Source organism: Salmo salar, chromosome ssa07 (assembly GCF_905237065.1).
Source record: "Salmo salar chromosome ssa07, Ssal_v3.1, whole genome shotgun sequence".
Classification (NCBI taxonomy): Eukaryota; Metazoa; Chordata; class Actinopteri; order Salmoniformes; family Salmonidae; genus Salmo; species Salmo salar.
The window spans coordinates 33877718-33889271 of record NC_059448.1 but is presented as its reverse complement, the minus strand read 5'-3'; the positions used below and the strand labels follow the sequence as shown (position 1 = coordinate 33889271).

The 11554-nt window shown below is 38.5% G+C and overlaps 1 protein-coding gene and 2 long non-coding RNA genes across 3 annotated transcripts; 2 read left to right on the top strand and 1 right to left on the bottom strand.

Annotated features, from left to right (window-relative positions):
• Positions 1-641: 641 nt before the first annotated feature.
• On the top strand, positions 642-5696 carry LOC123743772 (uncharacterized). The gene is made up of 2 exons (XR_006770624.1): positions 642-4911; positions 5294-5696. It is a non-coding gene; the product is annotated as an uncharacterized lncRNA (long non-coding RNA).
• Positions 5697-6061: 365 nt separating this feature from the next.
• On the bottom strand, positions 6062-7583 carry LOC123743771 (uncharacterized). Its single transcript, XR_006770623.1, has 2 exons — positions 7158-7583; positions 6062-6560 (listed from the first exon to the last, which is right to left on the bottom strand). It is a non-coding gene; the product is annotated as an uncharacterized lncRNA (long non-coding RNA).
• A 147-nt stretch (positions 7584-7730) lies between these two features.
• Positions 7731-11051, top strand: LOC106609100 (cyclin-dependent kinase inhibitor 1B). The gene is made up of 3 exons (XM_014207504.2): positions 7731-8469; positions 8912-9028; positions 9565-11051. Exons 1-2 carry the CDS (start codon positions 8004-8006, stop codon positions 9019-9021), a joined length of 576 nt encoding a protein of 191 aa, XP_014062979.1. The 5' UTR covers positions 7731-8003; the 3' UTR covers positions 9022-9028; positions 9565-11051.
• The last annotated feature ends 503 nt before the right edge of the window (positions 11052-11554 follow it).

Sequence of the window (11554 nt, the reverse complement as noted above, 5' to 3'; positions counted from 1 at the left end):
GGTCCCAGCTCTCTTCAGGTCATTGACCAGGTCCTGCCGTGTAGTTCTGGGCTGATCCCTCACCTTCCTCATGATCATTGATGCTCCACGAGGTGAGATCTTGCATGGAGCTCCAGACCGACGGTGATTGACCGTCATCTTGAACTTCTTCCATTTTCTAATAATTGCGCCAACAGTTGTTGCGTTCTCACCAAGCTGCTTGCCTATTGACCTGTAGCCCATCCCAGCCTTGTGCAGGTCTACAATTTTATCCCTGATGTCCTTACACAGCTCTCTGGTCTTGGCCATTGTGGAGAGGTTGGAGTCTGTTTGATTGAGTGTGTGGACAGGTGTCTTTTATACAGGTAACGAGTTCAAACAGGTGCAGTTAATACAGGTAATGAGTGGAGAACAGGAGGGCTTCTTAAAGAAAAACTAACAGGTCTGTGAGAGACGGAATTCTTACTGGTTGGTAGGTGATCAAATACTTATGTCATGCAATAAAATGCAAATGAATTACTTAACATATAACATATAAATTAATACAATGTGATTTTCTGGGTTTTTGTTTTAGATTCCGTCTCTCACAGTTGAAGTGTAACTATGCTAAAAATTACAGACCTCTACATGCTTTGTAAGTAGGAAAACCTGCAAAATCTGCAGTGTATCAAATACTTGTTCTCCCCACTGTATATGAAATACAAATGGTATAGAGAGAAATAGTCGACGCATCATAATTCCTATAGTAACTACAACCTAAAACTTGTTAACTGGAAATATTGAAGAACTGGGAATATTGAACCACCAGCTTTCATATGTTCTCATGTTCTGAGCAAGGAACGTAAACATTCGCTTTTTTACAGGCACATATTGCAGTTTTACTTTCTTCTCCAACACTTGTGTTTTTGCATTATTTAAACCAAATTGAACATGTTCATAATTTTTTTGAGACTAAATAGATTTTATTTATGTATTATATTATGTTCAAATAAAGTGTTGTTGTAATTGTCATTATTACAAATATATCAAAAAATTGGACAATTGTTTATATTTTTTATCGAGATCAGCTTTTTTTTGGTTCTCCAATAATCGGTATCGGTATCGGCGTTGAAAAAGCATAATCGGACGATCTCTACTACATAGAACCATGACTACATGGAACTCTGTTCCACATCAAGTAACTGATGCAAGCAGAAAAATGTCATTTAAACAACAGATAAAAAAAACACCTTATGGAATAGCAGGGACTGTGAAGCAACACAAACAGACACATGCATACACACACACACGATAACATATGCACTATACACACACATACACATGGATTTAGTACTGTAGATATGTGGTGGTGGTGTAGGGGCCTGAGGGCACACAGTGTGTTGTGAATGTATTGTAATGTTTAAAAGATTGTATAAACTGCCTTAATTTTCCTGGGCCACAGGAATGCTTGACCCCAGCCTTGGCAGCAGCTAATGGGGATCCATTATGAATTATGCTTCGCCCAAGCAGTGATACAAACACTATTTTTCTATGGATGACCTCAATGTTTATAAACAAGATCCGTTGACCTTGCAGAGTAAATGAAACCTCTCTGGTCCATAGGAGCATTCTGTGTATGCCCCTCAAATGGCACCCTATTCCCTATTTAGACTAGTGCACTACTTTTGACCAAAGCTGCATGGGCCCTGGTCGGAAGTTGTGCACTAAATAGGGAGCCATTTTGGAGAAAAGCTCAATTGCATGTGTCCCAGTGAGGGAACTCCAAGTACATAAGTAATTGTAACCACTAAACTGCAGTGATAGTCAGATTGTGTCAAAGTCAGTTGGCGATAGGCGAGCTGCCAACAATGACGGACGGCATTTAACACTGAGGAGATGTCACTCTGGACTGGAGGCAGATTTAAAAAGCACAAAGAAAATGGGGATATTAGAGCTATTGAACCCTGAACCCAACATTGCCAAATGCAGGTCATGTATAATTCCACAGAACCTTTCCCTATCTCTCCTCACTTTTTAGGGAGACAATTCCAAACAAAAATCTCCTACTCTTGCTCCAAAACCTGTCACAAAGTGTCATTCTATGACCGTTCATAAGAGACTGCCATCCACTTTCTTTTGTCATAAACCAATAAAATATAGGTGCATAAAGAATAATACAAATATTACTTTATTCAACTACTGAGACTACCAGGTTATTACTTTAGACATGGCCACTTATTAATAACTTACTAGTAGTTCCTCTCTAATGCTCCGTGTACACTAGTGGGCGGTGAAACGCCGCTCTTATTAATTTGCAATGGTAGGGAAGCGGAGAGGGCGGGGGACCGTTTGGCGGTGCGAACATGGCGTGGGAGGCGGTGAAAAAGTTCAGCATTTCCCAACTTTACAGCTCGTGTACACTAGCATGCGATAAATTGCCACGTGCCACTTAGGTCGCCCAGTGTGGCTCGCTTATGGGCGTGCTGGCAGCATATGGCAGCACATTTGATTGTGTGTCAAGAATTTAGCATAGCAAGTTTGTATGAAGGTCTGGTTATTAAATGGGTAAATAGTATAACACATTCTCTATTTCAATAATTTATTCACAGCTAAATAGTAATGTGCTCTAAAATGCTCTAGTGACGAACAAACTTTGCTGCCCTGTTTCCAATTGTCCACATGGCTGGGAGAACCTATTCAAGTAAGTAAATACATTTGGAAAAAATGAGTATTTTTTTTTATTATTAGCTATCTACTTACAGTGCAGGCTAACTCAAATGAGCTGCTAACGTAGCTAGCTATCTAGCCAACTTTGCATACTGTATAGATGGCTAGTGACGTGGAAATTCTTACACAGGGACACTCAAAGACAATCTTAAATGAATCATTGTTTATTGTCAGCGTGCTGTAGAGGTTCCAACCAACTCAATGCACCTTAGTACACATCAGGAGCTCTCCCTGGCCAGACCCAGCAGTTCTCTTATATACGACTATGCACAGAAACGTTATTGCATGATTTGGAATAATTAATTAATAATTACCATTTTGTTTCATTCATGTGACCAACCAAACTGTTTCAGAACATGTGACAGACCAACACCTCACGAGGCTTCTCTTTATGCTGAGACCTTGAAACTGAGAGAGATTTTGTTTGTTCACAAAACACGGTCTCGGCGTACTGCCAAATTGCAGCTACTGATAAGTGAGGATTTGTACAGTCAGCCACTTGCATGAACACAGAAATTGGTTTATAGAACAGCACATGAATAGAACACATAAATTAGTTAAAGAAAACCACAAACATTAAAATTCCCATTACACTAGCTAAGTGAATGAAATATCACCAGCTACCTAACTTCATATTAGCTCATAAACTAACTAAAAAACGAACTCCAAATGCATTTGTAGGTAGCTAGCTAACAGCCATGGAGGAGGGTCAAAGGATAGCAGCCCCAACTGTCAAAGTGAGAGAATAGGCTATTCTAGATAGGGCAGGTACTTTTGTGTAGTTCCAGTCCCTAGAAGTGAGGACGGAGATAACAGTAAAATAATATTCAGTGCGGTCTAATTTGAGTATAATGAAGTCTGTTTCTTGTGAGGTTTTCTGTCTTTAGATACAGAGAGCTGTGAAAGCCTGTCTGCAGATGAAGTCCCAATGAAGAGCAATGGTTCTCAGTCCTGGTCCTGGGGACTCAAAGGGGTGCACATTTTTGTTTTTGCCTTAGCACTACACAGCTGATTCAAATGATCAAGCTTTAAGTGGTATTTATGTATTCATTTGTGATGCTATCCTTGATATGATCCTGCTATTGTCACATGCTACACATGCACATGTGTGTGCACATGCATCTGCCTATCCAATGTTATCATGATTTGTTATAAGGGATATTATACTTTAGTAATCCACAATGATCTGGTGATGTAAAACTCTAAAAATGACATTGTCTTCCATATTCCTATAGATACCTTGTAACTGGAGATACCTTCAAAACATTTTCCTACAGTTACCATGTAGGGCACTGAAAGGTTGGGTGACCATGGCCATCTGGGACTGCCTCCAAGGGGAATTCAGGCATGTGAATGCTACCTGTGTCCTGCATAACTTCATGAGTATGGACACGAGGACCATGAGGGGATCTGCAGCTCACCACCGTGTGCCAGAGGAGAGGTCTGCTGCTCTGCAGGACGTTTCAAGGATGGGGGCCAACAACACAGCACTGGAGGCAATCCGTGTGGGGTAGATCTTCACCTCCTACTTCTTCAAAGAGGGTGCTGTTCCCTGGAAACATCATAGACTACACTATGCACAACCAAATGCTCTTTTAAGAGCCATATACATTGCAATAAGAGTATTATTTCATTTACTTAGCTATGTCAACTGCAGTTATTAAAGTCCCAGTTTCTCTCCTTTTGATTTCTACTTCTCAGGTGAGGGTGCTGTTCTGGTAAAGGTGATGTCTGTACAAAAAAAACAGGGTCTTTTAAGAGTCACCCATATTGAAAACATTTAGAACAGTTTGACACCCTATAACCCACACCTACACACTTGTGTATAAATCTGATTGATGGATTGTGCAGTAAGCAGGCTCAGGTGCATAACTGTGGCTCCTTCCACCTTCAAAGGATAGGCAAGAGGACCAACCATGGAGAATAGTAAGACACTTCATTTTTTATATTTATATAACTATGCTATATTGTTTGTCCTTGTGTCTGTGCATGTTTTTCAGTATAAAGTACTCTGCAGCCACTTATCGTGGACACCAGGTGAGACCACACACACAGATTCCTGTTGAACACTATCTCTTTAACTACCTTATTTTGTCAATAACAGTCTCTCTCCTTCACTTCATCCCTCTCCTCCCTTCTCTCTAAATCCTCTAGGTTATATCAGCTATGTTGGTGAACCCCACCCGCATCTGAACTGGTTACATAGAGGGCACAGCATGATCAGAGGTGAGAGGTCACTTGGTCGGGTCAACAGGAAGTATTATTAAAGAGATGTTTACATTGAAATACAGAGAGATGTAGTAGTCCCAGAGTTAATCATCCAAGGTCAGTTTTGCATTTCACCTCCTGATGATTATGATGTCAAAACCTTTAAAATAAGACAAGGACAAATGTTCATAAATCAAATTCTATTCTTTGTGTGAAATACAAAATAAATTCTATAAAATAAGAGCAAAGTTATGGTGGGCAGAATATTTGGTATTTTAGACAAATCCCCAAAATACACACATTCAAGTTAGCAATTAAATAGTTTTACTGAAGCCTTGTTTTTTTTATTATATCTCTCCATCTGTCTCTCATCTGCTGGTATGTGTTGATGTGGGAGAAGAAGCCAACTCCCAGTCCCGTCATCGCCATCTCACCCGCTCTTAAGATAACCTTCGGGCCAACTGGGGCCCAAGGCTGTTAGGAGACACTGCTTGAGACACTATTACAGTATGTAATTGTGATGAACTCAGAGAACATTAGGGTATCACTAATTCATCAATCATATGCTGTCTTCCCTGTTCCTTTTGACTCTGCTCTTACCTTTTTCCCTTTCTTTCTTTTACACTCTCACACCTCCTCTTTCTTCCTCTGTTTTTATAATGAACAGCAGATGTGCATTGAAGTACAGATTGAACTTGTATTTGTAATATCATATTATAATTATAATATTGATAATGCATATATTATGTATTTAGAACACTTGGATAATGAACTTCTTTCAATAAAGTGTTTCACATTCTCTACTGGTTGAAATGAAGTCTCTCATTTGATATACTACTACACCTATTATGTGTCCTCAGATCAATGCAGATGAAGGGAGTTAGATATTGAGATGAACCGGTTTTAGAATATTTACATGATGCATAGGTAGTGTAGTGTAGTTTTTTTCTATATATTTGAATTACAAATCAGCCTTTACTTAAATCATGTTTCTAGTCTATTGCATAGTTGCAATGTGTAACCATTGATGTCCCAGGACCAGGATTGGTAAACACTGTTTAAGTGTATAATTGTAATACATACATGCAGACACAGCATCATTCAAAGAATGGAGTTTGATACTCCTGGTATTAGATATGATGGAAAAAGAATTTCTCACAGACATTAATACCTGAACCGCACCTTTATTTGCCAAGGTAGAATACATGATCAGTGAATATATTTAATGTACAGGCTGCAATGTAGGGATCTCATGCTTGTTAATAACTATATGTATATAGGATTTGCAGCCTTGGCACAAAGATATATTATATTCTACTCAATTCATAGGCTTTATTAATGCCGTTCAGACTGTTTTGAAGTCGATACAACAGGCTATCATAGCTGAGGTTCATAGCTAGGTTACCAAACGTTTTAGGGTCCATACACAGATCGGCTATCTAGCTACACATCCATAGGCATACAGGTATTTTTATCCTCCACTTCACAATAAGCAAGAAACAATTTAGCTAGCCACCTTACTTCAGCTGCATTGCATGGGAAATATCAGTAAGGCAAGCTTACAAAATTCTACATTCAATTTGCAGTAAATGCTTTAGCTAGATAGATTCTTCACATCCACTCATTCACAAGACGACAGCCTGGTTTGCTGGTTTTCTCAGGAGTCCCTAAAACATTAAACAACACAAATTACAATTTCAGGGTGGGTATAATTGGTGGAACATTCCAACAGGAATCTGTCCAAAAACATTGTAAATAAGGTTGCCAACAAACAATGCTTACAAAGTTGTATAGCGGCAGAATACGATACCGGGTAGAGTGGGCTATGTCATTATGTTTTTCACTCACCACCTTTATTCCAAAAAATGTCTGTCCTCACTCTGGTAGCCTATGGACAAACATTAAGAATAAGCTTTGTGGTGAGTTGATGCCTATTCGGCAGCTAACGTTAGTTAGCTAGGTGAATTGATCATGCTAAATTGTATGCGTTGTTTGTTGGCAACCTTGTACTTTACGAAGTTTTTGGAACAGATTCCTGTTGGAAAGTTCCACAAATTATACCCACCCTCAATTTCATACTCATGACATCACAACACCCATAAAGCTATCTAGTTAGCTAGTCCGCTAGCTTGCTAAATAGCGATTTTCGTCAATTAACTTTATGACAAAACAATATGCATCATCGTTTGTCTCTACATTAACTAACATATTCCTTTCAACTGTACATTTTTTGCGTGACTCGTTATGACGTTATAATTACTTACATTTGCTTCCATCTTAGTATTTTTGTCAGCCATCTTTGCTGAAGAAGGTCTCCAACCTTGGGTCGCATAGCGTCAAATTCGTCATCGATATGACTGGTCATCGCCCAGCAGTCGCCGCTGGTGATTTCCATAACAGCCAGTGAGAGGAAGAGAGGCCCAACTCCGCAAAAAAACTTGTCTCCTTTCAGCAGGGGACGTTTTTCGTTGTTTCGCCCACCAAGCAAGGCGATTTTTATGGAGGTCAATAAAAATGTCGAATTTGGTCAACAAAAAAATGTATGGATATTTTCTAAGTGAGGTTTATTTGATTGAATATAAGTTTATAATAAAGACGTGACATACCAGCAACTTTAAGGAAAAACACTTTATATTGGAGTTGTCTTCAGTTGGCTATGCATATTAATTAAATGAGGCTCGAATCATAACATCTCTCTCCATTCAGTACAGGCGGTTGACGACAACAACCCTCACCGAATATTTAAAAATATATTACAATAATGAGATGTATTCACCAATCCAAAGAAAGGGTAGGCGGGAGCTAGACAGCCTGCCGTGCCGCTTTGTGGACAACGACTCCCATTGTGGCGGAGAAACATGTATCTTGCCAGTATATCCATCATCTTTGGTACAGCACAGACGACTTAGCTCCGTAGTCAAACGGCAGAAAACAACCAACAGAACTAAGCTTTCACTATTCGGGCAGATTGTTTTTTGTTTGGAGGGGGAATCACGTTGGCTGTTTTACGGATGCTATGCTTGCGTCTCTAACTTGTGTTTCAGGTCGCTTATTTAAAAGGAATACTTGTTTTTTTCTGGTAAACCGTCGCGATTTATGGTCGTTTTCATATGTGCAACAACATGTCAAATGTTAGTCTTTCGAATGGGAGTCCGACGTTGGAAAGGGTGGATCCGCGTCCGACGGATCACACGAAGCCCCCGATTCGCAGAAATCTTTTCGGATCGGTAGATCACGACGAATTTAGGAGGGAGTGTTTGGTTCAAATGAAAGAGATGGAGAAGGCTTCTATTGACAAATGGAATTATGATTTCCTGAACGACAAGCCCCTTTCCCAGGGAGATTATAAATGGGAACCCATGAAAAGCAGTGACCTGCCTGACTTTTACAGCAGACCGCCTCACAAGCGAGTCTGGTCCTCTGGAAATGTGGACCATAACGGGAATCATGATTACCGAGTCCGACCGAGCTGTCCTACGAACGGGGCTGAGCTATCCGAGGAGACTGAGAAGAGCGAGAGGCAGACGCATTGTCACCACTCTCACAACCGGGCAAGGAAAAGACCTGTAAATCCAGGTAAATGATGCAGTTTTGAAAATTGACTTGATATTAGAGTTAACCAATCGAAAACAATTCAGCCAGCCTCCATCGCACAATATGCCACAGTCGAATTAAATCGTTACAATCTACGAAATTGTATAAAAATTCTGCTTCACTGCACTGATACAATGTCGCAGAAAGCCTATACTTTGTACCCCTCATCTCTAGATTCCATCGATACTTACTTTCTTTCCAGAACGACACGCTTTGTGTGTCAAGCTATTTAACACTGATTTCTTCCTCGTCTTGTTATTTTGAATGTTTGTTCTGATCTGACCTAATGAATAGCCTGATTACATAACCACTTGGCTGTTTAGCTTGATGATAAACTTAATTTCTGAACTATTCAACAGGGCGGGAAATTAGCTTTTTGGCGATAAACTGTTTACTGACATGTCTTTAAATTGTGTTTTTTCAGAACCCCAAAGTACTGGTAAAAAGTCACATTCCAGTGAAGAGGATGAAGTTGTGTCAAAGTCAGTAGAGCAGACACCCAGCAAAAACGATTCCAGGACACATGAACACTAATACCAAGGTAAGAACTTCATCATCATGCATTTCCAATGTATACTGTCAGGTGAGTGTGAAATGATGTGTGAAAAACATAACCTCGGAATAATGTTATTTGTTCATGTGGAATTAGAATGTCCTGGAGCTTAACCCGGTTGTTCTTATAACCTTATTATAAACATTAGCATTTCAGTTGTGAAGCCTTAGTGAGATGTTAAAAAGTGTAGATGACACACTTTGGTAAACGCCCCAGCTATCTGGTCTAATATTAACTTAAGCAAGCCTAGTTCAAGTGCAGAACAGTAGTAACACGTCATCAGCAGGCTTTGCATAAGGAAGGGTTGTTTTCAAGAGAATGAGCTCTTCAAGATGCTGCTCTCTCTCTGCAGAAGTCTGTCTTGAGTGACATGTTGACATTTAATGTACACTTTTGCACTGTTTTCTTGCTTCAGCAGAATACACAATGCATGATACTGGACAACTAAACTGTCTTTACTATCAGGCTATGTACCCATAACCCCTTCTGTGAACAGAGCTAATATGAATTTGTTTTCCCCACAGGGCTGAGAAGTCCTCCTTTTTCGTTGAATACTGTACTTCAGGACCTGAAGAAGAGAAGAGGGATAGAAGAGAAGACAGGATACAAAATGGCCTGCCTTTAGGAGGGAGGGAGGCTGTGCAAGCACTGAATATTTACACAAATGTTTTGGCGCTCAATTTAATCCAATCGCCTCAAAAGCAGAAAATGTAGCAGTGTGCAAAATTGGATGTTTTTCCCTTTTTGCTCAGTTTTATTTTAACTACCTATGTTTCATATGTAGCACATAAAACATAATATTAGTATGTTGATAAAATAAGTGTCTTGAAGAATTGCTGTGCAGTTTTCAAAAAAACATTGTTTGTTTGTAAAAGTGGTCATATGATATCCTTGTTCAGGTATAATTGATAGTTATAGATGCAGATTATTTCTAAATCAGGGTTTTTGAGAGTATCTCATCAAAGAATCAGTTGTTTCTATTTTGTGGCTTTATTCAGTATTCAGTGGTAGTACATAGTTTGAAGGCCTATTATTCAAAAGCTGGTCATTAGGGTTGGGGTCAATTCTATTTCAATTGATGAAGTAAACTGAAAGTCATTCCAATTTTACTCAATGTTTTTCAATGAGAGAAAATATTTGGAATTTTTGTTTACTTCCTGAGTTGACTGAATTTGAATGTAATTGACCCAACATACTGTCAATCAGAAGGACTTCTATGTTACATGACCTAACTAGATACAAGACCTAACTAGATACAAGTTTACATGCAAATAATAAATAATTATTTTTTTTATTAAGTTTTCCTACTGCGAAAGGGAAAGATCCTGCCAAAGTTTCAACATTTTCTTATTTTTATGGAAAAATTATTAAATGATTAGGCCTTATTCATGGCATAGTTAGAAATTATTGGTAAAAGTTTGAAAATATGAGTTCCCATTCTGAAGTATTAATTATTATTATTATGCCAACCTAAAATCAGTTGGTTTACTTTAACTTATTCATAATGTGGTCCAGTTTGACCAGAGTAGCCTACACTCTCAGATGTGTTGTAACCACTGGGCACTTTTCAAACATAAATATGTGAATCAACAATTTGCCTCTTATTGTGTGTTGACTTCATGTTGAGCATGACATGGCACTATATAGACCAACACAAAGGAAATAATTATCATCTTTGAGGAGGACAGACAGATAAAAGACAAAACTACACTGCATGTACAGTATGTCTGTATAAAACTTTGAAGTGTACCTGTGTATTTTTCCTTGTAAAAATTATAGTAACTTATTTTTGTTCAGGTTTTTGTGGTTGTATTGATATCCAAAGTGACATTTTTTGAGCATTGTTATGTAAATACTTTAAAAAATGTTTTTGGATACAAAAGGTTGCAAAACTGAGCCTGATTAAAAATATACCTGTATATTTTGTATTGTGTCTCTGAAACCGGCAATCATTTGATAAAAAAAACTATATTGGGTTAAATAAAAAGTGACTGATTTATTATTTTCATTATTCCGAATTATGTGCACATTCATTTTCCTCCATATGTCAACATTGTCACATTATGCTATACATTTAGCCTATAGTGTGCCAGGGCCAACCTCGGCAGTAGGCTAGTAAAGGTATTAGTTATGAGATATGGTTGATAATGTGTAAAAACACATGTATAGACAAGTCACCCAGAAATTGTCGTTGTGCAGCAGGACGTGAGAGCAACGACTAGTTGCAACTTTTTTATCTATGCATAATGCTACAGTTGAAAAAATGCATGATGTTACTGTTTATTGAGTGAAGAGATTCTTTAGAATTGAAATCACCATAGATTCCACGAGACATGCTCAAGAGAATGTGCAAAAAAAGAAATAATCGTACTTCGATTACACGTAACTTGCGCTGCAGAGAAAAGGTAACCAACCTAATTTGTAATGTGCAAACCAAGCTAGTGTGTCTAGGATATTTTACAACCATCGCAATATATACATTTCTCATGTAGTATCAAAACAATTACGCACAAC

What these genes read in the sequence shown, in the direction of transcription:
- LOC106609100 (XM_014207504.2), top strand. Translation starts at nt 8,004, where the DNA reads ATGTGCAACAACATGTCAAATGTTAGTCTTTCGAATGGGAGTCCGACG. An exon ending in GAAAAGACCTGTAAATCCAG is followed by an intron (nt 8,470 to 8,911) that starts GTAAATGATGCA and finishes GTGTTTTTTCAG; the next exon opens with AACCCCAAAGTACTGGTAAA.